Source organism: Polypterus senegalus, chromosome 3, assembly GCF_016835505.1.
Source record: "Polypterus senegalus isolate Bchr_013 chromosome 3, ASM1683550v1, whole genome shotgun sequence".
Classification (NCBI taxonomy): domain Eukaryota; kingdom Metazoa; phylum Chordata; class Cladistia; order Polypteriformes; family Polypteridae; genus Polypterus; species Polypterus senegalus.
In genome coordinates, this window is record NC_053156.1 from 212,983,658 (window position 1) to 213,011,079 (window position 27,422).

The following is a 27,422-nucleotide window of genomic DNA, read 5'->3' on the forward strand; positions in this document are numbered from 1 at the left end:
GAGTTGAAACTGAAAAAAGCTGAGCGTAGAAGCAATACGATTCTCAAAATACCAGTTCAATTTTACTATTCCAGAAAGTTCTATGAAGTTCTCTTATCATGTGAGGAGCACTGTGTGCGCTCCCTCACTTCACTCCTAATATACTACAACCTGAGCTCATCACACTCTTGAAAAAGGAAGGCATGGCCCTGTCTGTTGTTAACCAGGCTATATATTCTGTTTGCCTTGGATGAAGAGTAATTTTCTTATTTTAGAATCTGATCAATATATATGCTTTAATATCTAATCTTAAAACAACAGCAAATAAAGTTCCCTGAAGCAATTATGCTAGACGCAGACTTTTATGCATCGTCCCATACTTCACTCATGATTGGTTCATTAGCATCGACGTCTGTATGTTTTCCATACTGCCTTTTTACAATTTTGCATGTTTAACCCGGACATTTTCTGGTGTTATTCATACATGCCAACAACGGTAAGCCCCCTTTTGAAATTATAGAAGAAATAGCAGAAGCTACTGTTTGGCAGTTAAATATCAGCATTAGCACAGGAGCATGAAAACAGGGTTTGCACCCATTGTGTCTGGGCCACCCATTTGTGACTTAAGCCTGCAAAACTCTCAGTTTCACAGGTATTAAATTGTACACATAACAAGTATGGTAAATAGATGGGTGAATGAACAGATTTGTCACGTAAAACGTTGGTAAGTGTGCACTGTCACAGTTCAAAATATATACAAAAATATTACTGTGGTTAATAAGAAAATGGTAGAAGCAGGTTTATTGAAGAGAAGTCTTTGTTAAGATTAGTTATAACACATTATCCAGGTGAATTTAAGATAAATCTGAATTCCATTTAAATTTCTTTTTTATTGCTGATTTTTTTGTTGCTTTTGTAAGAAGCATGTTATATTTTAAAAAAAATATCACAAGTAAAAAAAGGAACTGACTTTCATACTTAACAAAAACTGTTTGTTTTACATCATAAAAATAATTCATTACTTTGTTATTTCAGCTCCAGAAGAAAAAACAAAAGTAATCACTGAAGGTAGAGTAAAATAACAATACTGTATTTCATTTTTGAGTGAGTTGAGTGAGCTATTGATAGTAATTAACTTTTCCAGATGGAATTTCACTAAGTCAATGCCATATTCTCATCTCTCATTTAGACAGATGCAATGAGCTACTAATTTTCATCTCACTGTTGAAAAATTCTGTACTTAAATAAATTAGCAAATACAAATTAATCTCTGGGTAGCATAGTGGTGCAGTGGGAAGTGCTACTGCCTTGTGAATCCAGCACCCTGCGTCTGAATCTCCCACCTAGATGTTTTCTTTGTGAGATTTACCTTGGATATGTTGGTTTTCCTTCTACCTTCCAAGAACATGTAACAACAACAACAACATTTATTTATATATCACATTTTCATACAAAAAATAGCTCAAAGTGCTTTACATAATGAAGAATATAAAAATAAAAGACACAGTAAGAAAATAAAATAAGTCAACATTAATTAACATACAATAAGAGTAATGTCCAATGGCCAGGGTGGACAGAAAAAACAAAAAAAAAAATCTCCAGACGGCTGAAGAAAAAAATAAAATCTGTAGGGATTCCAGACCATTAGACTGCCCAGTCCCCTCTGGGCATTCTACCTAATATAAATGAAACAGTCCTCTTTGGATTTAGGGTTCTCACGGAAGGACTTGAAGATGATGGTCACGTAGACTTTTGGCTTTTAATCCATCCATCATTGTTGGAGCATAATGATGCTTTGAGTAGGTACCACCACAAAGAAACCGGAAAAGAAACAGAAGAGAGAGTAGGGGTCAGTATGGATTTTAGAGCCACCATGAATAGTTATTATGATGAATTGAACATACAGAGTATCAGGATTAAGTTAAAGTGAAGTTATGAAAAGGCCATGTTAAAGTAATGTGTTTTCAGCAGTTTTTTAAAGTGCTCTACTGTATCAGCCTGGCGAATTCCTATTGGCAGGCTATTCCAGATTTTAGGTGCATAGCAGCAGAAGGCCGCCTCACCACTTCTTTTAACTTTTGGTCTTGGAATTCTAAGGAGACACTCATTTGAGGATCTGAGGTTACGATTTGGAATATAAGGTGTCAGACATTCCGATATATACGATGGGCGAGATTATTTAAGGCTTTATAAACCATAAGCAGAATTTTAAAGTCAATCCTGAATGACACAGGTAACCAGTGTAGTGACATCAAAACTGGAGAAATGTGCTCGGATTTTCTTTTCCTAGTTAGGATTCTAGCAGCTGCATTCTGCACTAGTTGCAAACGATTTATGTCTTTTTTGGGTAGTCCTGAGAGGAGTGCGTTACAGTAATCTAGTCGACTGAAAACAAACGCGTGAACTAATTTCTCAGCATCTTTTAGTAATATAAGAGGTCTAACTTTAGCTATGTTTCTTAAGTGAAAAAATGCTGTCCTAGTCATCTGATTAATATGCAATTTAAAATTCAGATTACAGTCAACAATTACCCCTAAGCTTTTTACCTCCGTCTTGACTTTCAATTCTAATGTATCCAGTTTATTTCTAATAGCCTCATTGTATCCATTATTGCCAATCACTAAGATTTCAGTTTTCTCTTTATTTAACTTGAGAAAGTTACTTTTCATCCATTCTGAGTTACAAGTCAGACATTGTGTTAGTGAATCCAGAGAATCTGGGTCATCAGGTGCTAATGATAAGTACAGCTGTGTGTCATCAGCATAGCTGTGGTAGCTCACATTGTGCCCTGGGATAATCTGACCTAATGGAAGCATATAGATTGAGAATATGTAGGACAGGTTAATGGTCACTGACCTCCCAGCAACCATGAATTAGATTGAGCCGGTCTGAGAATGAGTTGAGATGAAAAATTAACCCGTAAGACTGAGGGGGATGTGTGTGTGGATGTGTATTGTTGCTGAATACCATCCCATTGGTAGCTTATTCCTGGCTTCTGCCTCATTCTGACCATGTACTTAATAAGCAAGTTTAGAAAATGGGTGCATAGATGAAAGCACACAAATGTGCTCAGAGTTTATAAATACTAATAAAGCAATCCATTTACAGTGAATGCTTACATGGCAAACAAGATGCATTTTTTCAATTAATTATAAAAAAGATAATTATACTGCTGCATCATTGGTTAGAATAAGGTCACTATAACTCTATAAAGAAAGGTATCAACAGAAATGTTCTGCAAGTCTAAAACAGCTTAAATTCTACAAAAATCTAAATTACAGACAGCTAAAAGTACTAAGTGATAGCCCTGACTTGCATATGGCCTTAAGAGTACCTCAGATTTATGATTTTACCAGACCTAATACACTTGTTGAGTATGAAATGTACAAAAGAAAGACCATTCAAATGCTTGCTCTCATCTGAGCATGTTCAATTTTTGCTCATGAGAGTGTTTTCCAGTTGAAAATATTTTTGTAAAAATAAGTGTTTGAGATGTTTTGAGCATACACCTTTATGCCTTGACATGTGGAATATTAAACAACATGAGTAATGCAAAATTTATTCATGAATGTCTTTGATATTAATTGCTGTTGTCCAGTGTTGGTCATCATAAACCCTTATCACAAACTTTGTTATCACAGTTCTGCATGAAAACATGAGATTAAAATGTTCACTTGGCCATCACTACAAATTGCATGGGTTGAGTAACATATAAAAATATCATTTGTGGGTGGCATCTTCCTTTAAGATTTCATAGTTGTTCAACCAGTAGACCTACTGTAAGGTAATGGAAATTTGTAGAAGACTGGAAAAGTGAGATTATTGGAATGTATTCAGCAATTTAACCTTTAGAACAGGCAATGTGGATGAATGAGAAAATGCTAATAAACATTAAGGACCAGAAGAATGAATATGATGCAGTTTGGTTTCATACCCATTGTAAAAACAACTGCAATCTTTGTTTTGAGGAAAATTAACTAACTTTGGAAAAACTGTAAGCATTTGTACATCTCAATAAGCAAATTGAGGAGGTATTGTGAGCATGTTTCAGTTGGACATTCACAGAGTTAATCATGTTAGAAAGCACAAACTATGCTTCTTTTAAGACTACTTTGAAAATGTGGAAGATCAGAGGGATGTATGATGTTTTTATGAGCGAGGAGATGACAGATACAGAGTTGATTGATATGGCTGTGGTTGTAAATTTTGTGATAAACAGAAACATATTGGTTATTTGGGTATGTGGAGAGAAAAATGGAAAATGATGGTTTAAAAAGTTGGTAATACATTAACATTGTATTCATTCCTAGGCACCTTTCTAAACACTCAATGACACCGAACAATAGATGAAAGGAGCATTATAAACAAAACTAAAATACAAAATTTAAAATCAGGCAGAGCAATTGTAGTCAAAGAGAAAAAGCAGTCTTAAATCAGTTTTAAGTTTAGATTTGAAAAGTAAGAAGGATTCAATATGTCTAAGCTCAGATGGTAGTGAGTTCCAAAGCTGGGGAGCAGAGCAACTGATCAAACTGAGTGTGGTCTGAGAGACAGAATCTAAACCAATCTAGTGGTTTGTGGGTAATGGCAATCAAACAGAATCTACTAAGAAGAGTAGTGTGACAAATGGTATCAAAGTATGGTCTGTTCTAAACGTTAAGCGTTTGCCACCAAAGGAACGTTTAAAAGAACATGGATGGAAATAGCTTTGAATAACAACTAAAGAATATGCCATACCCTTAAGACTGAAGAAAGTTGTATAATAGAATTTTGGGGGCAATCAGTAAACTCAAGCATTGGCAATTGAACTGGATGTTGCTGCTTAAAAAATAAAAATTACAGTAGCATACTGTAATAAAAGATTATGACAGTAATATATCTATCCTTTTATTAATTCACTTTATCTGTTCAAAAATCATAAACCTTGATTATATTATCCTGTCCTTTGTAGAGTACACTGACACGCACACACACACACGCAAGCACGCAACCTTAACTCACTTACAAAGGTCCAAGGTAAAGTCACCAATTAGCCTAACATGCACTCTGAGATGTGGTGGAAGAGTGCAAAAAATTAAATCTAAGCAAGTGTAATGTTTTTATATCATCCCATTTTTGCTAAATAAAATCAAAACAATTCCTGGTAATAAAACAATAACTGATAACGACTGGTTCATCTACAGCAACACACAATTCACTGAAACGGTCAGTAAAGAAAATCATGCACAATTAATTAGTATGTGCTGAATATAATCACACGCACAGATGTGTAATTAAACAAAGAATAGACAGTGTGCTAATTTGGAAATTTGGAAAGTGTATCAAAACACAAAATAAAACCTAGCATCAGTGTTAAAAGCCACTGATCAAATTACCTGATTACCAGTTCCACACAGATAATATAAATATTGTCACCAGATGTAAAAAAAATCAATTTTATCTGACATACTATGAAAATGTTTGTGTTTACTTTATCAGAATAATTTTATATTGAAGACTGATATTTTTTGACTGTTAGTTTCTAACTCTGCCTTTTTTTATTCTGCTAAAGCTAAAAAGGTGACAACTGCAGGTAAGAAATTATATTAATTAAAACTAAACTTGTATTATTGAGTGACAGGATTTTTTTTTTTCCTGTTCTTGAAATAGTTGCTCCTTGTACCACCCAGTACAGTCTTCTGTCCCAAAAGGTTGCATATTACCCACACCTTTCATATTTAAAATGCAGTCAATTCCTGTTTTATCAAGATATCATTGTTCCTTTAAAAATCAAAGTACATTACATAAAAAAACTGATTGGATTTTAATGTTTTTTCTTCTTGTATTTTAATATAAAACTTGCAGTTCTATCCTCTGTTACAGTGCCATCAATTATTTGGATGTATCAGAATTGTACTATGTAACTAGCTAAGTACTTTTCTGTATACAGTATTTTTTTTTAACCAGGGGAATAAATATTGTTATTGTAGTTCACTGGAGTTTCTTAGTCTTGAACATTTACATACAACTGGCCATGAGTAAAACATTCCTATCGTAGATCAATTCCTTTTTTTCCTAGTGACTGACTTTGACTTTTGTTGGTGATCAACCTTCTTCTTCTTTAGGCTGCTCCTGTTAGGAGTTGCCACAGCAGATCTTCTTTTTCCATATCTTTCTGTCCTCTGCATCTTGGTCTGTTACACCCTTTACTTGCATGTCCTCTCTCACCACATCCATAAACCTTCTCTTAGACCTTCCTCATTTCCTCTTATCTGGCAGCTCTATCCTTAACATCCTTCTTCCAATATATTCAGCATATCTTCTCTACACATGTCCAAACCAACACAATCTACTCTGCCACTTACAGCTCTGTCTCCTGTTTTCTGGTTAGTGCCACTGTCTCCAACCCATATAACATAGTCGGTCTCACCTGTTGATCTTCCCTTTCACTCTTGCTGATACCCGTCTGTCACAAATTAACCCTGACACTCTTCCCACTCATTCCACCATGCCTGCACTCTCTTTTTCATCTCTCTTCCACAATCCCTGTTACTCTGTACTGTTGATCCCAAGTATTTAAACTCATACACTTTCGCCAACTCTACCATCTGCATCCTCATCATTCCACTGACCTCCCTCTCATTTACACCCATGTATTCTGTCTTGTTCCTGCTGACTTTCATTCCTCTCCTCTCCAGAGCATATCTCCACCTCTCCAGGGTCTCCTCAGCCTCCTCCCTACTATCGCTACAGGTTACAATGTCAACCGCAAACATCATAGTCCACGGGGACCCTTGCCTAATCTCGTCTGTCTACCTGTGCATCACCACTGCAAATACAGTAAGAAAGGGCTCAGAGCCCATCCCTGATGTATTCCCACCTCCAAATTGAATGCATTTATCACTCCTACCGCAGACCTTACCACTGTCACACTTCCCTCGTACATATCCTGTACAACTCTTACATACTTCTCTGCCACTCCCAACTCCCATTTTTTGTTGATGATCAATGTGAAATGCAATTTTACAAGAAGCTGTAACACTAAATGATGTTCTACTTTAACTTATTGCAAAAAGCAGAGATGTTTACAGGCTGCACATTTAGGCTGACCATGCAATGAGTTAAAAGTTTGAAATGGTTATGTTATATACTAAAATGTTTAATGGAACCTATTCTTAAAACTACCAATGAAGATATTCATATATGATGTAATTATTTATTATTATATGATGTATTATTTATGATGTAAACAAGTAATAGTAATAACACTACTGCTTTGTGCTTGATAACCTTGCATGCACTATAAAATCTATAGAATTTCTCTTGCTGATTTATCCAAAGGCTGGTGAACATTTTGTTTTAGCCGGTTGCTCAAAGTGAACATTTTTCAGTTAGCCACTGCACTATGTGCACCTTTTTTCAATCTTACTAAACAATGTCTGAGTGCAAGTAAACAACCAAACACTTAGCACTATTATAGTGTGAGACCAGAACATGTAACATGCATATAATGGTAACTTACAACTACAGTAGTAGCACATAGCAGCCAATCTTAAAATGTTTTGGCTGTACCTAATATATTATTCAAAATTGTTAAAACAAATTCTACTAATATAATTATAATGTACTTTGTTATTTTACACACAGATTATAATGATATATTTTAGTTTTTGAATAGATTGTTCTTATCTCATTTAATGGACAAAGATTATTTGGCTCTAAATTGCAGCTCACCAGTTTGAATATATGGTTTATTATGAAGATCTGTAATACAGAAAAGAAGAGCATTCACTATTTTACTGTAGCGGGCCTTCAGCCAGAAGGTGTTCATGTGCTTAGCCTTGAAAACTTCATTTCAATGAAATGGCTTTGCTGTTCTTTCAATTAGGAAATAAATACAAGTCAACTAAACAGAAAATTACTGGTTTATAGAAGGATGCAGCTTTCTTACACTTACAATTATTTCTGTCACCTGTAGCTTAAGTGCTTTTATAACAGAACGTTCACCAGTTGAACTCACTGCTGTACTGCATACCTTATAGATAAAACAGAAATGAACTGTACTCTTTATTAAAAATTCCTATTGTCCCATACTTTATGTTAATTATTATTTGTTTATGCTCATTTTGATAAATCCTAAAATAGTAATTTTGCCACATATATACAGAGCATATCTCTTGACATTTTGAAATATTTAATACCTGAAATTTAAAAACTGTATACAAAATAATAGTAGACAAAGCATTTTGACTTCATTCCCTGTCCATTGTGTCTTTGACTGTATTTTACCTTCAACGTGTTATGATTAGCCTTTATTTAAGTTTTATTTTTATGTTTCCGAAACATTATTTTGAAGTCTTTCTCAATCACCAGGGCCTTTTAAGCCCCTGAATACAATTCTTCCATTTGTTTTCACATTAAATCTTATTCTGAAGGTGTTCAAATATTTTTGTATCTTCCTGTGGGCACTGCCATTTTGTAGTTGTTTTGTTAGTGGTTGTGTTCTAGTTTTGTTTTTGGTTAGGTTTAGGAGTTGAAATGATGCTGTAACATACTCAAAGTTTGACAAAATATGAAGATAAATAAACTGGTCCCAAAGCAATAACAAAAATCTAAAAACATAGTCATAGCTCAAAACAAACAAATCAAATCATACTTTGTCGCATACAGTTATACACAGTACAACATGTAGCAAAATGCTTAGTTGACTGTGCATTATAGGAATATAAAAAGACAATAAATATTATATACTTGACACTTTAAATATTAGTAAATATCAATATGGACAATGGCAACATTTGATTAATGTTACAAAAATTTACTGTATAATAAATAACCTATGAACTATTTAAATTAGCTATAGGGCAGCATATACAGTACAGTAGCTCTACGCATTGTCCTCATTTAGAATGTGGCTGGTCTGCAGAAAGAAGCTCCTCCTCCTCAGTCTCTACGAACCGATCTTCAGGCAGCAGTAGCATTTCTCTGAATGCAGAATGGAGAAGTGGCCAGTCGTTGGGATGGCTGATATCTCTGATATTTTTTTTTTTTTTGCCATGGTCCAACATCACATGGTATAGATGACCTGGAAATTATAGAGTGCCCACCCAGTAGTGTTTTCTGCTCACCACACCACACATTGCAGAGAGTTGATTTATAGAAAGTCTTTAACATCTGGGAGGGCAGCTTAAAATCCCTAAGACAACTGTGATGGTAGAGATGTTGTTGAGAATTTTTCAATATGGGTTAGTTTTACAGTAGGTGTAATAAACATAAGTCACATTCTAGACTTTTTAAGAAGAATTTGCAATCTCAGATAACTAGGAAGTACATGACACCAACGTTCATCTTGTTATGTCTGTGATGTCACACACTGTGAAACCCCAGTCATCTAAGCATAGCAACACTATGGCAACAATAAACAACATGCTTCAAAAATGATGGTGCCCTTTATAGCATTGTGCTAAGACGTGAAATATTCTCCCCTCAAGAAAAACATTCTAAAGTTGAAGTTAAATTTTAGTTCTTCTTGATTTTGTTTTTGTGACAAAGCTTCAGTTATCTCACAACAGTAGAAACTGATTGGAAACTGCATGTTCAGTTTAATTCAGTTCCTCTTGCACTGTCCATTTCTTTAAAACTAACCTCACAAGGTTTTAATAATAGTTAACATTATACATTAATTTCAGCATTTACATTGATGCTCCATAGACCCCAATTATAGCCACAACAAAAAGCAAGTATTTTTAAAATGTATAAAAAGTTTTGGAACAAACACTTTTATAAGTCAGTTACTTAGATCTGAAAACAATTCATTATTTGGTAAGAGGTCACTGTAGGCAAGTAACCTGAGTGGAATATCAAGACTCTCACAGCATCATTTTGAACTAAATGTATTCAAGAAGTGGGGTAAGCATAGTAAGTTGCTACTGCATTAAATATAGGGTCTGATCGAGGAGACGATTTGTTGGTGACAAAGTGAAGTCCTCTCTGCAAGAAAGATGTATGAGGTCAGGGCAGGCTGGTCAACAGAGGAAGAAGGTGTTATTTTGCGAAAAAAAGAGAAAAAGGAAAGAAAAATGCTTAGTGAAAAGAATAGATTTCTTTTTACACAGCATTTAAGAGTTGGCTATTATTAGTACTATTTTGTATCATTATCCTTCATAGCTCAGTGAGATCAGTTTTATTAGTATTTATTAATAACTATAGTACACATGAGGTTCTTCAGTACACAACTCAAGATGATTATTGTTTTACTAAATGTTATTTCTTAATTTCACTATAGCAAGAGATTGGCCCCTATGGAGCATCATACCATATCATCAAACTTCATCACATAATAGATACCATTTAATAGGCACAATGTAAACTACCTAATGACAGTGAATAAGAGATCAAACTAATTCTGCAAATGATTTAATGAAAGATTGAATTCATCTTTCTAAAATATGCATTAATCTCTAGAAAGAATAGTGATTATAGCATTAATTGCATATGACCTATGTCTATTTCCGTGATAGGACTTGTGCAAAATTAAGCCTGAAACTTTTCAAACAGGTTGCAGTGTTTTAGGATTTTGTTTATAAAATATAAAAATAGTTTAATCTGATGAAACTGTAGAATCCTCCGTATAGTAGAATCCTCTGATTTGGTAACCTGACCTGTCAGGATTGCAAACTCCTCCAATGGACCGTCCATATTACTTCTAAATTCATTAGGGTGACCTTCCACAGCTTCATACCATCTTCTTAACCAGATGTCTGGAGTGATTTGAATCCATCTCTCTGGTGGCAGCCATCCAGCTCAACCCCTGTTCTCACTTCTGCCTTCTGGGAAGTGCTACTGGAGCCTCAATATTTGCACCACCTGCTCCAGGAACAGCTTCTTCTCCCAGGTCATAAAGTCACTGAATTCCCAGTAAGCTAATCTTACCTGCCATGCACTGTGTACTGTACCCACCTTCTGGTTTTTGTGTAATTGTATTGTAATTTACCCTGTTTTTAACCCTTATCTTACTTACTGCATTTATTTATTAATGTTTTTTATTCAGTTTTTTATCTTCTGCTACTGTTGTATTTATTAATACATCATTGCAACTATGGCACAAGAATTTCACTGCGCTTTTGCAGTGTTTGTGACGATAAAGATTTTATACTAAATCCAATCTAATCAATTACAGAAATGTTCTTTAGTTAATACAAAAAATCAGCCACTTGGGACTCAAGACCTCTCTCTGCAACTGGGTGTTGGACTTTCTTACAGGGAGGCCACAAAATGTGCGAGTCGGCAATAACACCTCTAAGACCATCACGTTGAGCACAGAGACCCCACAAGGGTGTGTGCTCAGCCCATTACTCTTTACTCTGCAGACCCACAACTGTGTACAAATCTACAGTTCCAATCAGATTGTCAAGTTTGCGGACGATACAACCTGGTCGGCCTCATCACCAATAATGATGAAGCCAACTATAGAAACGAGGTGAGCCAACTGTTCCAGTGGTGTAAAGACAACAATCTCTTTCTGAACATGGGTAAGACCAAAGGGATTGTGGTCAATTTCAGGAGAGGTCATTCTCAGCAGCCCCCACTGCCCATCAACGGTGTAGCTATGGAAAGGGTGAGTAGTACCAAGTTCCTGGGGACGTACATCTCCGAGGACCTCTCCTGGTCAGATAACACTACATCACTGGCCAAGAAAGCTCAAACCCGCCTCTACTTCCTACACAAACTGAGGAGAGTGCAAATTCCACCCTCCATCATGTGCTCTTTCTACCGGGGCACAATCAAGAGCATCCTCATTGGTTGCATCCCTGTGTGGTATGGAGGCTGCACTGCCTCCTGTAGGAAGTCCCTGCAATGTATAGTGAATGCGGCCTGTAAGATTATTGGTGCCCCACTACCCTCCTTCAAGGACATTTTCCACACCCGCCTCACCCGTAGAACCATTAGCATTGCTGGGGAATATTCCCACCCCTTATTCTTCCCTCTTCAGCCCCCTCTCCTCAGGAAAAAGGTAACGGAGCCTCCGGGTGCACTCCATAAGACTGTCAAACAGTTTCATCCACCAAGCTGTTAGGATGCTGAACTCTGTCTACTACCTTGCCCCCTGCCCCTGGACCATAACAAGAGTCATTATTTACCAAATACCGTACTTCAGCTGGTATTATATAAAGACTTGATATTACACCTGCTGCTAACTGTCTGTCTTTTTGTACATCTCATAAGCTACTCTATAATGCACTTTCTCACATTTTACTGTAAGTGGCTTTTGCACTACTGACTATTGCACATTGTACTTAGGTTTACTTTACAAGTTTTAATTTTATTTATTTTATATATTATACCTATATACTTTTTTATATATTTTATTTTATATTTTATTGTACTACGAAGATGAGAGGGAAACAGTATTGCGATTCTTCTGTATGTTCTGTACATATAGTGAATTGACAATAACAGGATATTTGATTTGATTTAAGAAAACAATAATGACTTTTGAAATTATTGGATATATTATTCTTTTAATAAACCTAATTACAGAATAAATATTAGCAGTGATAATTTACAGGATCAAAGTAAAAATGAAGGTCCAGTAAGAGCCTTATAAACAAATACTGTGAATTCCAGAAGCTATTTTAATATCAAAACTGAAAACATTTGCTCTTCAAATTATGGTCTCACTATTAAAAAGGATCACCAGACATGTTGCTGAGTGTTAAGTATCTGTTCTCAGTATGGATAAGTGAGTTGCATACTTGGGGGTCTAATATTCAACTTCTTAGTTTCCTGTCTCATTATTATTTCATCACTCTGCAGCCAAATTGGTGTTTCATGTGTAAGGCACTCAATGAGGAGAGATCGACCTCACAGGCCGAATCTGAAGTCGAGGTGAAAAATCTGATGAACTTTAGTCCCTCAATTTTACCTGTATGTCCAACCAAAATTGTTGCTGGACACATTTCTGGCCTTTTTGAGGTGTGTGAGTTGCTTTTCTCACTTATACCAGAGAACAGCGTTGGGCACAACTATCTTTAATGCTTTGGACAGATAAACCAAATGTATCATCAGAGAGGATATCAAAGCATGCTTAGATAAAGATATGATGAGATAGCAGAATGAAGACACCACATTTGAAGATGTTTCATTTAAAGTAATGGATGCTGCTGACTGCTTCTGTGGTGTAGCTGTGGCTTAGAGATGATGTGCTTCTTCAGTCTGTAGGCATTTTGCTGGTGGTATAAGGTTGTTTTCGTTGAGCGTAGTTCACTGCATTTTTTACTTGTTTGCATTGTGCTGCTTTGCTGGCTTTTATCACTATCAACTTTCAAGTACCCAAAAATCACCAGTAAAATGTTTTCATTTGCCTGAATTGGGCTTTAAAAGTTTTATGATATAGTTGCAAAATTGATTGACTTTCAAACTGAAATTGATTACATTGTAAACATTGGGTTTTTGCTGGTGTGCCTATAGACATTTTCTTTTTCACTAACAGACTTCTGCAAAACAGGAAGATTTCTATTTATTGGTAGATGTTAACCATAATGCAATACTTTCTAAATATGCCATATCATGGTCAAATTTTTCCTGTTGTGAGAAAAGCTAGAATAATAGTAAAATAATTACATTTGTTGCAGTACTAATAGACTCACCTTCACAGTTTTATCTTGGTATTTGAACAACTCAGTATAAAGAAAATATAGCTATTTTGATGCCCAGGGCTCATACAGCCGCCCTAACCCAGACACAAACAGGCAGGACACCAATTATTACACAGCACACGGTTTATTTACACTGTTGTCTTCCACGGCAAGTCACAGAGCCCAACACAGTCCCTATTGCTGCCAGTCGTTCCACCTTCAGTCCTCCTCAGGCTTTGTCCTCTTCCTCCTAACTCTGGCCGTTGACTTCTGGAGACTGGCCCCTTTTTATAGGGCACCCAGAAGGACTCCAGGTTTCCAACGAGCTGCTTTTGGCAGCACATCTGGGTGTGGCAGAAGCGTTGCCAAATAGGGCCCTGCAAATGTAAAGGCTCCCACTAGCAGTGGTCATAGGCCCCAGAAGGGTTGAGCTTCTATGCTCATGACCTGTGGCCCTGCTGGAAACCAAGGGGGCTGCCCTAAGTAGGTTGGGGAGAAATGGTCAATACTCTCTCCCCTGGTCCTTCCATAATCAGGGTGTCCCAGCCAGGTAAGGGCCCTGGCCATCTGCCACTCTATATTTATATGAAGGGTTTTCAACCATTAATAGCTCTGGAAAATGTATTAACTGTTAAAAGAATAGTGCAAACAATACTGAATTATAAAACCCCGAGGACATTGTATAAACATGGAGACAGTCTTTTGTCACTCAGTATTCAGAAGTTAAGTTCATCTTTCAACCAGTTAACTCACCCAAGGAAATTGTCCATGAACCATTTCTCTGCACATTATTTACTACTAACATTATTGATTAAAATGTAATCTGTATCAAAAGTAATTTTAAAGGTCAATCAACACTAGTTTTAATATTCTTTTGTAGCTTTCAAATTACTTAGAACTGATGTACAGTATGCTTCTACCAAGCACAGAACTTTTTGTTTTATTCTTAATTCCCCCTTATTATATCCCTATATCTTCAGATTTGCATTTTCTCTTTTTTTTCTTTGTTAATCTTGTTTACTGCAATAAATCAAAAGTACATTAGATCCAAGTCGCAGTTCTGCCAGTTTCAGAATTCTCCAATTATAGACCTCAATACAATAGTGCCCTCTAGTGTAATTTATAGAGTAAGCTATTTGCAAAATGTAATTCAGCATACTTTTGCACTAAATGCTTGTCCATATACTGTACACAAGATTTCAAGCTTTGCCACATTTTAGGATAAGGTAGCTGATTAGTATGTATTAAAAGCAGAGATATCCTTTATTGATCTTGTTCAGGTTAAGAAACAGAACAACAAAATTACACGACCACCAATTTGAAGATATAGTTCAAGGTCATTTATTGTGTGTATAGTACTGCATTTGGATTTCATATTTGTTTTTATCTACTTGCCTTTCAAATGCCTTGAAGTTCTTATATTTTTATATACTTTAATGGACACTCATAAGTATTAGTAACTGACAGTTACTAATCCAGTAACTTATGTGCTTATACAGTTTATAGCGTCACTCACTTTTTCTTGAGTACATGAAGAGAAATAAATTACAATTTGTGTAAATTAAAAAAAAACTATATGCACTATATCCATCATATTGTTAAAATGAGAAACTTATATTTCAGTAATTATTTGGTTTTACTGCAGGGTGCAAATGATTACAAGATTCCTTCAGAGTTTTCAAACTGAAGTCACAAATTGTGCCTTGCAAATAACACAAGGTTAAGATCATTTTGGCAACTAGTCTGTATACAGATCTTGAACCTCTGTCTCACTGGTGTGGTGGCTTCTTAGATCATCATTCTTGCTGTTTCTCTTTCAGGTGCTCTCAGGTGTACTGCTTCTAGGGCACTTTCTACATGTGCGGGACTTAATGCATTCTAATGTGACCTCTTACTTTCTTTTCTGGCATGCTAATATACATATCCACTGTCAATGCTGTGTTCCCATCCTATGCCAACCTTTATTTCCTTGTGACCCCTTATATTTTATAAGCCAACAGCCACAACACATTAAAACAAACCAATATTTTATTTGAATAAAAATGGTAAAACAATGTCAGAAATGAGGATATTTTATAATGATTTGCTATTACAATATCCTAATTACGTGTTTATTACAATCATTAAAAAATGTATTCACAATACATACTTAGATATACAGTTTTGACCAGTCTTAGAATTCGTCCCCTTCATTCCTACAAAGCAGAAAAAAACCAGAAGCTGAATAAAACAGAGTAATATAAATTATTACTAAAAAAGTAAAATGGAAAATTGCAGTTTATTAATAACAGTTTACTTTATTATCCACATATAGTATACTCTGGTTCATGTTGTACTGTAATATACTATATATACTCACGTATAAGTTGGGTCTTGAAACCCGAAAAATCAATCATAAAATCAGACCCCGACTTATACGCCCATTCAAAAATGCGACACATACATTTTTTTTTACATCTTCTTGCCTCCTCCGATGTCGCATCAGTTTCTCAGACACATCAAATTTTGTTTCAACAGTGCAGTTCCAAATTTCTTTCACTATTTCAACAATGTTTAATTTAAAACCAGCTTCATATTTTCTCCTGATTGAACACTCAATCGTAGATAAGGGATACTCTTCCAATAAAGGTGTATGAGGGTGTGAGATACAAAATACACAAAACAGTGCAAACGTCGCTTCAGAATAGTTTGGGTATTACCGTGTGGTCACACTAGAGAGAGAGAGATGTTAGGAGCATGTGCTGATACAGCGCATTGCCGCACCCACATAGAAGAAAAAGGCAGTGTGCCCCGTGGTTACTCTCCCATGTGGGCATTAGCATATCATAATCTCTTAGACAATAGCGTGAGTTTCCCACATTCGACTTATACGACCAACATTATAAAATACCAGAAGTTATACAGTAAAATCAAGTCCGGACTTATCCGTGGGAGAAGTTATTCGCGAGTATATAAGTAGTTTGTTGTTTTGTAACAGGAGTGCAACAAAACATCAAAGATAATATTCAAAATACACCAATTTATATAGGTATTGTTATAGTAATTATTAGCATGACTATGCATAAAACGTCAGCTTTAAGTATGCATTCACACTTTCATTTATCCATGTGTTAGTCCATTCATTTTTTTAACTGTGTTTATTCTGGCCAGTGTCACTGACATTAATATGTAATATGTATTGGATACCAGGAAGTCACAGCCTACCAGCATAAGAGCTACAAGCACTCATTTGGACTATTAGGTGAGGGAACTTTTTCCCCACAAGATAAGAAAATATCTTAAATTGCTAATATGTATCATTAAAATTTCCAGACTAACATCAGTTCCTACTGAATTATGTAAATGTCTGGTCATTTTAGTCCCACTGTAACACTATTTTCAATTTGACTGTTTTGCTTTTTTAATGTTTTCGTTTGTCTAAATACAGTAGATAATCTTAGATTAATGCATCCATCCATCCAATATCCAACCCACTATATCCTAACTACAGGGTCACGGGGGTCTGCTGAAGCCAGTTCCAGCCAACACAGGGTGCAAGGCAGAAAACTAACCCCGGGCAGGGTGCCAGCCTCTTAGATTAATGTTTTGTTAAATTGTTCTGATCTGAATATAAATATGATAACACATGAATCACACTTTATGACACGTTCATTTGAATAATTGGGGCAGACTTTAGGAATAATCTCGAGACAGAGAAGCAGTCCATCGCCCAACTTACCCAGTTATACCCTGAAGTGTATAAGGAAACCCATAAATACTCAAGAAATAAGATACCCTGCTCTTAAAATGAACTTGAGTTTAAGTATTGTGAAGATGAAACAATAAAAGCAGTGCTCCAGTGCTATCCCTCTTTAATTTGGGAGGCATGAATGCAGTATAGATTTTTTTTTCATCAAATCACTTATGTTTTGGTTAATTAGTTTTAATACTATCATGGTATGCCAAAACAATCAAGTTCCATTATGCTGTATGTGATCTGAAAATACTGATTAAAAAAGTACATGACAATGTGCTTTTTGCAATTTACTGTTTTATGGTACTCCGAAATCTATTAATATGCAGAACTTTCTGTGTCGTACTTCATTTTATATAGTTTGCTTTCCTCCTGTTAATACTACAATTTCTCTATTCTGCTTACGTTACTCTACTGCTAAAGATATTTAGTCTGTTAGTCTGAAAAAAATGGTAACGTACACAGAATGTATAATAGGAATAATAATAATAATAGTGAAAGTGTAAAGAAAGTATTTTGAGCTGTACTAGATATATTACCAAGTATGTTGATAGTGAGGTTAAATGGGTGATGGATTAGGAAGCCATTTATCATCCAGTTTTTCAGGTAATGAAATTCTTCAACAGAAACAAACAGATGTACTGGGTTGCCATGAGAGGGCATGGATTAGGCTGCTTAGCTTGTCTCAGCAAACCAGGCAAAACAAAAGCCACCTTGTTCCCAATATAGAGTAACAGAAACAGCAGTCTCTAGCCAGATTTCTTGGACTAGAATCTAAGCAGTAAATCACACAAACTTAGCCAGCCCTAGTGGTCCAGCATATAAATGTCCATAGTTTTCTGAAACAGTCAGAATCTCCACTAAATAGCAAGACAAAGCAGAAAATAACTGGAACTTGGCAGAAGTTGTCCAGCATTATATTTACCGGCTTAACATTAGAAATAAACCTTTAAAAGAAGCTCAGCTCCTCCTTAAAGTGCTTATCTGTTGTTCCCAAGAAGAGGATTTCTCTACTTACTCGTTGAAAGTAGGATTAAACGTATAAATACACATAAACTCAAACACCAGTTGTATACTGTTTGCTGTATCAAGAATAATAAAATGAGTGACATACTGGTGTAATCATTATTGCATAATTACTAAAGGAACCTGAGTTCAGCCTGGTTATTATTTATGTGTACATTCACATATATGCCTTATGGTACTGGGATAGGGTGACCCCCCACAACCCGTTAATAGAGAAAGCAGGATCAAGTAATATACACACAATGGTGGAAAATATAATACAAACATCTATATTATACATCTCAAAGAAAAAGAGAAGCAACTATGTGCTTTGAAAAGGACATTCCCAATTAAACATCACAATTCTACATATTATCTTGAGAGCCATGAAGTATTTGGATAAATGCCTGGTTGCAACAGAAGGGTTTGTAGTTGATCTGCACATACAGCATATATTATTATTACAGTATATATATTATTATTATTATTATTATATATATATATATATATATATATATATATATATACTGTAGGTGCAGATTTGCTGACAATGAAGGAAGATAATGACTGTATGTAACATATTAGTGCTTGATTTACACCCACAGAATAATACAGTATCATTTGAATAAGACAGCATGAGACAGAAAAATAAAAATCACATGCTGAAATTATGTCACGGCATTCACTCAGCATGGGATGGTACACTCCATTGAGCATGCAGTTTTCCATTAACTGCTGTTCATTTGTCAGATAATTATAACAGATCAGGGAAAGAGGAAGAAAACATACATATGCGTTTTACATAATATAATGTTGAACATTTTTTTTTCATAAGAATATAACTCTGAACAGATAGAAGACACTCACTGTTTGCCTTATAGTTGAACTGGTTTTAAGGTGTAGAGAGTTTATGTTCAAGTTCATCGAAACAGCATTAGCCATCAGGCAGCACAATAGGCTGGTGAAACACATTGCCTAATTATGTCAGACTGCAGATAAAATGAGAGCCAAAAATTCTCGTCAAAATCTTTAACATTGCTAACAGTGAGAAAAGCATCCTTTACAAATGTTAACAGGCTCTCTCTTTCTCTCACTCTCTATTTTTTATCTATACTAATAAAAGGCAAAGCCCTCACTCACTCACTCACTCACTCACTCACTGACTCATCACTAATTCTCCAACTTCCCGTGTGGGTGGAAGGCTGAAATTTGGCAGGTTCATTCCTTACAGCTTCCTTACAAAAGTTGGGCAGGTTTTATATCGAAATTCTACGCGTAATGGTCATAACTGGAAGCAGTTTTTCTCCACTTACTGTAATGGAGATGAGCTTGAACGCCGTGGGGCGGAGTTTCGTGTGACATCATCACGCCTCCCACGTAATCACGCAGTACATAGAAAACCAGGAAGACCTCAAAAAAGCGCTTAAGAAAACATGCATTATATAATTGAGAAGGCAGCGAAACAATAAGAAGCGAGCGAGTGACATATACAACCATATTCATGAGTTCTGCTACTTCGGAAACAAAGCACGATGTAAACCTACACTTTAAATTACGTTCATAGACAGGCTGCCGCTGGCGCTTGTAATTTAGTGCCCACCTATATAAGGCCGTCCGTCAGCGGCAATCCAATAGCAAACTGCCACGGGTAAATATTCACGGGTGAAGGACTGTGCTTATGGAGAGGAAGATAAGATGGTCAGGGTGGTGTTTGACACAAACTCAGCGAAACTGCGAGAGAAAGTTTTAAGTGCCAGGACTAAGGTAACATTAAATACAGCCATGGACATAGCACGAGATGGCACCAGCACAGCTGGGAACCTTCGATGCATGTACACCGAGCAGCTCACGTGAACTGACGCAGTGCACAGATAAAAGCAACAGTTCCAAAGAGCTGAACAAAACCAATTACACAATTGAAAAGGCAGCAAAAAATATGAAGCGCTTGATACATACAAGCATATTCATACGTAAATCCAACTACTGCGGAAACAAAGCACATGTTGGAAAAAGTCAATGTCCCGCTAAAGGAAGACAGTGTAAAAACCCGTGCATGCAGTGTGTCAGGTCTCAGATAAAGAAGAAGACGAGCTGTTTATTGATGCAGTAAGAAACGAATCGATGAATGAAACCTGTCATCTTTACAACGATTGACAAACACGGAATGTAACTTGAACACAACACATCCTACAAATACGAACCTGATTGAAAGAAATAATGATAATCAAATCCTTGATGACAGCAACACTCAGTAACACTCACAAAACAAATACTGTATATTGACAGTCATGTTACATTATTTTTAAAATGTTCCCTTTTCTTTTTCATAGCTTTTTTAACACACTACTTCTCTGCTGCAATACGCGGGTATATATATATATATGTATATGTATATATATATATATCCCGATCTACATACTCGAATAATGGATACTTTATTCGCCATCAATGATTGTTTTGGTAAAGCCATACTCGGTGTAATCATTAGATGAACGGTAAAAAGTAAGAGCGAGGGAGGATGACTTATTGAGGCATGCAGGCTGTAGTGTCGCCAACTCTATCTGAATTGCGATCACATTTGAAAAATATATCTTTTCAAGTTCTATTTAGTCCTTATGTGTCAAACTCAAGGGCCGCAGGCCACATCCGGCCCGGCGTGTAATTATATCCGAGATCATTTTATATACTGTATTATTGTTATTAAAGCCCGGGTATATGAAGCGCTGGTAACACAATAAACTACAGATCCCATAATGCAGCGCTTCAGCTGCCTTGCCGAACACTTACCGCGTTAATCAAGTCTAGCTTATGATGCTGCAAGTTATTGCGGCTAGCTCACACGATGCTGAAGAGAAAAGTTGATTCTGAAAATAGAGCCTTTAAAAACCGATGGGAGGCTGAGTATATGTTTACTGAACCCATGTGTCTCATTTGTGGAGCTAATGTGGCTGTAATTACAGAATTTAATCTAAGACGGCACTATGAGACAAAACATCAGGGAGTTCTGTGTTGTGGAGATTCTCAGGATGGATTGCAGGTGCTCATCAGTGAGGCTGAAAGACCTGAATGCAATGCAGAAGATACAGAAAGCAGCATAATTAAATAAGAATCTGACACTTCAGAGGACGTTTTAACCCGTGCACAATCACAAAGTGATTTCAAGTGAAGTTGCTTTTATGGGAGACACAAATGCACCAGTGCAACTTTCCCTGTTGCCAAGTAATGTTAAACCAAGTCGTCACTACGGTGTTCCCAAATACGCACTTTGCTGATAAACCGAGCACACTGAGTTTGCACGGCGCTTTGGTGACTTTGAAGAACAAAAAAAGTCCGTCTACATGCGGCTCGAACCTTGTGCATGTTTGGTAGCACATATCTGTGTGAGAAGCTCTTCTCAGTGATAAAGACTAACACACCAAACAGAAACGAACCTGTTGCCAAAAATAGATGCCAGGCGTCCAGCTCTAAAATGACATATGAGCAAAGACAACTGAATGATTTGATTTGTTATTGCTGAAAGGAACACATTTTATTTATATTTCCAGGTTTTGTTATGCAGCATGTTCATATTTGAATTTGTATAATTTTGAAAGGATATATTTTTATGGAGAGCAAAATCTTTTGGGATATTTAAAATCTAAGTTTATTTTTTATATAAATTTACATAAGAGTAAAGAAATTTGAATGTTTGTTCTTTTAAGTTATTTAAGGTTTGAGTTGATTTATTCACGAATAATATTCCTGTCTGTTTTTACCATTCCTACCAAAGATATTTCTGTCGACTAAATAAAAATTCCTTCTATTTAAAATTTAAATAGAACTTGAACAAATACGATAGTTCAGAATATCCACGCAGACTTGCACGTAAGAGCAGGAGTTATCCGTTTTAACAAGCAGCGTATTGCATTGATACGAAATAGCTGGGTGTGTATATATGTAGATATGTATGTATATGTATATATATGTTTATATATGTGTGCGTGTATGTATATATATATATGTGTGTGTATGTATATGTATGTGTGTATATGTAGATATATATATATGTGTATATATGTGTATATGTACTGTATAGATATGTATATATATATATGTTTATGTGTGTGTAAATATATATATATATATGACAGCAACACTCATCACTCACAACAGTGACAAAACAATTACATTGACAATCATGTTACGTTATTTTCAAAATGTTTCCTTTTCTTTTTCATTGCTTCTTTAACACACTACTTCTCCGCTGCGAAGCGCGGGTATTTTGCTAGTTATATTTATAAAATAAGAAAATAGAGACATCCTCATTAGGAAATTTTAAATGGAAGTTGGTGTTACTTTATACTAATTACTGTATGCAGTTTTACTTTGAGAGAAAACACTTTTGCAAACACTTTATTTCCTTTCTTAAACGTTGGTCAGCAATAACAGCCTCACACCATGCAACACTCTCTTAGCATCCCTAAGTCTAGTGGTTATGTTTCATGCTAAATGAAATCACACATACAAAGCTTTCAATACTTAGCCAATATATTGTAATCCGGAATATCTCTGCAATTAAAGTAAATAAATACAATTAAGTACTCGTTAGCACAGGAATACATTACCAAATTCCAAATACGTGTGTGTTATTGCATGTCTCTTACTAGGCCTGGCATGAGTAATTGTGGGTAAGTGATCTGGGATAGACTTTGTATCCTGTCCAGAATTGATTTCTACTGTGGGCCAGATACTTCCAGGATAGGGCAAAGTTGACTGACCACATATTTTCATATAGCAGGTTGATAGAATGAGTAGATACCGACCTAGCATGATTTTAAAGCAGCCCAAAAACAGGGATGTTGGTCATCTAGTAAAGCTACGTAAATGGATGTTGTTTAAGCATTTTTTCTCCACAGACTTTCTCAGTTGTAATTGTAACAGGTGTCTGGTCACACTTACAGGTAATCTAACTTAGACACCATTTAAATATCCGACTACGCCACCCAGTTTTATCAAGAGACTGGGAACTCCTGAAATTTACCAATAATAGTACACAGGTTTCTTTAAATTGGGCGGTGAGTAAACACACAATGAAAGACACAACAGTAATTTCAGGAAAAGCAACAGTAACTTCTATTACACCCGACAATAATAAGTACATTAAAAAGATAAATGAACATAAACCAAATCTAACAGTATCATGAAGAAAATTTCTTTTTTAGAAAAGAAAGTACACAGTCCACACTCTAAAAGTCCATTAAAAACAGAATTGGATGATACAACCTGTAGTGGTGCAAAGCCCAGTTTGTTCTCAGTGTTACCCCAACACTTAATTGTTCAACTGTCCACGGATGCACTCTGTTCACCGGACACTCGTTTCCCAAGAGAAGTTTTGTCAAAATCGTGGAATCCCTGTCGCCGTCTCTTCGTTGTTCCTTTTTTTCCCACCCTGGGCTCCTTGCATTGCTGTGAATTAGGCACGCCTTATTTCTTGTCTGCCAACTTTGCTCGGTCCTTTCATGCGGCTTCCCTCTCTCGCTGGACCCACAATCGGCGTCTCCTTGTAGAGCTGTCTCTTCCTCCCTGGAAGTATTGCCGTCCTTGTGCCTCACGTCGTGCCAGCCACGTACCCTTGTCAGCCTGCGAGCCCCTGTGCTCTGTCCGAGTGCCTTGGCAGCGTTTTCTGTGGACTGTTCCCCCTGCCTTCTCCTGGCCAGAGATTAAATCTCCTTCAGTCCCTGCAATTATCAGTTCTGAACAACCAGATTAAATGATGGCACATCTAAATTTCCTGGGTTTAACAAATAATGGAAACACAAGTTAACAAAATGTATTGTTACCAACCATTAATGAGTACAGATCTGCTGTTTAGAAAGCAATATTTCCAAGTCAGGTAAATACAGACATCCTCCAAGGCCAGACTTCAAAGCAGCGACTCCTTTGCAAGACAGCAAATACTTACAATCTGCAGACAGCCTTTTAACTTCTCACTCCCACTGCCAACAATGGGTGCCTATTGCCTGTTCATTTGCTGGGCTTTACATGTAATATTTGCATGTTTCTTTTCCTAAGAGAGAAATGGAATGACTCAGTGTACAAAAAATGTCCCCCTCTGACATAATACTATATAACATGCCAAGAAAGATGATCATATTTTGGCCCCATCAGAGTTTAATATTTCGGTGTTTTGGTGACCTCAGTTAAGATTTTCTGAATCTAATTTGACTACACGCATTTTGCTGTGAGAACAACTATGTTCATGTTTAGACGATGAGTGATATTTGGTAGCTGCATGCAAACTTTTGAGTATAGTAAGAGACTTCATTCTAATCTGAATCAATGTTACTGTATATTGTTCAATCTTAATAAAGCATTACCTATTAGTATTAATTTTGTATGGTGTTTAATATTGTGTCTAAAAATTATTTTTAAAACGGAAAAAAAGGAAAAGTCAATGTTTAATCTACAGCAAGGGTCAACAATTACAGTCCTGGAGGGCCACAGTGGCTGCAGGTTTTTACTTCAACCAATTTCTTGATTAGAACTGATTTATTTGCTTGTAAAGCATTTTTTTTGGAGCTTGATTTTGATCTCATTTGTTACAACTTAGAAGTCTTAATTGCTTATTTCACTTTTAAATAGCTTCATTTAGGTTGTAATTGTTTCCTATTTTCTTCATAAACCAATAGTTAATAAAGAGATGCAAATTACAAAGAAACCAGTCGTTCTCCAGCTCAGTTGGATCAATTTAAAACTGTGAATATGTTTCATGAAGTTAAGTAAACGTTTTAAATAAATGAGAGAAAAAAGGAAAAGGTCAATGAGTACAAATCTGTTCTGGTTCACAAAAAATATGAATAATGTTCTCAAAAAAGGAAAATCTGCAACGTGATAAAGATTTGTCCTAATAGAATGAAAGCACTAATAATCCATGTAATTAAATACCAAGTTTCATTATTAGCAACGACAATCTTTGAAGAAGAAAGCTGGTTGGAATAAAAACCTGTAGCCACTGTGGCCCTTTGGGACCATAACTGAGGACCCTTGCTATATAGGATAGTTGTCATCTGTTAATTCTATATAATTTTTTTTTTGGCATTACCATTTTTCTTATAACTTTCATGGAATTAAGTACATCTTTATTCATTTTACACATACCATACCTGATACTTTAAAGTTCAGAATCTCCACATTATTATTGCATTAATTTTTAAAGATATTAGATCAAAGATTATAATGGATTATTGTGCCATTAGCTCTTTTGTGTCCTAGTATACTGTAATTTTGTATCAAAACTGTTTTGTAATTTTATAAAATTTGTATTGAATATGTCTTGGCGTAATTCCTTTTGTTATTTCCCATTTTCTTTTTGAGCAAATGCTCCCAGTGAAAATTTATTAGAAATGTTGGTTAGTTGGTGAATAAATTGAGTCTGTATTCTGTGAGGCAAGTACAGAACTGATAACTTACTCCTGAGCCCAAATGTAAAGTGCAACACTTCTCTACTGACATTGGAAACAGGAATGCAAGCCATATAGCAACTCATACAAACAGGTCCAAGGTCACCAAATGTTCACGTTATTCTCTTATTCTGTCCTTCATACTGTTTGTTGACTTGCAAAAATGTGTGCATGTTTTTTTCTGAATCCAGATTATAATGGCAACACCAGGCAATTACACTATTATCCCTGTTACTTCCTTCTTTAAGTAACTTTTCTACTGCAACACAACTTTGTGCCATTTGAAGCCACCAACATTCATCAAAAATTAGCATTTACTTTATTAAAAAAAGAAAACAGTATGAGATGCAGGTGGGGTCACTTCAAACTGCTTATACACTAAAGAATAGTACCTTAAGTTTTTGTAAACTTTGGCCCTTACATGAACTTTTCCTATGTGCTTAATTTTAGAGTCTGTCTTGGCCTCAGCCCTTTTTAAGAACTTATTCCAATCTTCTGTACTACCTTGAGAACTTATATTGTATTGGAAAATACTACCAGTGTGCTATACACAGCAGAACTTTCATTTATTAGGAATCCTTGCCCTTTTTAAAGAAATGCACCTCCAGCTGGAATGGATATTTGTTAGTTTTCCTTAGTGGTAAGACTGGAGATGTGAAGAGCTTCAGTTTCATTTTCAATCTAGGGTGACTCCTCTGGCTCCCTAACTGAATCAACAGAAAAAAAATCAGTCTGCAGCTCAGTGATTGGTACTGCATAACATTTTTGAGGGCTGCTGGCAGGTAAGAGGTCAGCTTGGCTTAACATTGAAGGGTCTATTATGTCAAGAGAAGAGTTGATGACATCTGAAAAGAGAGAGAAAGGCCAGGATTCAGAGAGAAAGACAGGAGGGTAAAGGAGTGCTGTATGGTCATTTGTGCAGGACTGGATAGACAAGGAACAACTGTGAAGGCATGTCCAAAGGGTCCATAAGGGTGTTCCTTTTCTGTTGATTTATGTTGTCACAACACAGCATAATGATAAAACATTTATTTAAATAAAAATAATAGTTCTCCTGTCTGTACCATTCCTAACCAATCTTCCAGTTACATAAGTACAATCCCAGTCACTAACACGTTTACCATGTAACCCCCGCTGTTAACAATCAAAGTAAGAAGAAATTCCTCCTGATTAATTTAATATTGAATAATTCAAACTCCTAAACCTGCAATTATTAGCCATAACAGCGATTGAAATCCTCTGTCAAATGTTTTGTTTTGTAATACATGTGAAACAAGACACACATTTACTTTTGATATATCCATATAAATTAATGATTAGATGCAAAGGAGGGATATTTATGAGAAAAGACTATTATGGTGAAAGAAGTATTGCAACCTGTATTACTAAAGTTCTTCTTTGCAGCATTATGCATTCTACCAGTTGGCATTTGTAAAATATATATATTTATAGTTTTGTTTCTTGACACTAAGCATTAGCAGATACAATCATTTAAAATGAATTGATGATCCACAAACATTCATTTTGCATGACAATTCTGTTGAGTTTTTGAAAAATGGCGATGTCATGCGTAGTTCAAACGAAGCTCGATGAGTAAGGATTTGAAATGTCAAGCTGACATGTGCAGTGGAAATTAATCCCATCCTACCA

The 27,422-nt window shown here is 35.9% G+C and overlaps 1 protein-coding gene across 1 annotated transcript in view; it reads left to right on the plus strand.

The window, feature by feature from the left end:
* The window catches only part of LOC120526647 (triadin-like), a 200,871-nt gene that overhangs the window by 40,557 nt on the left and 132,892 nt on the right, over positions 1–27,422 (plus strand). Inside the window, exons 6-7 of the mRNA XM_039749804.1 lie at positions 1,015–1,047; positions 5,531–5,551. Coding sequence (XP_039605738.1) covers positions 1,015–1,047; positions 5,531–5,551 — 54 coding nt within the window. The remainder of the gene's footprint in view (positions 1–1,014; positions 1,048–5,530; positions 5,552–27,422) is intronic.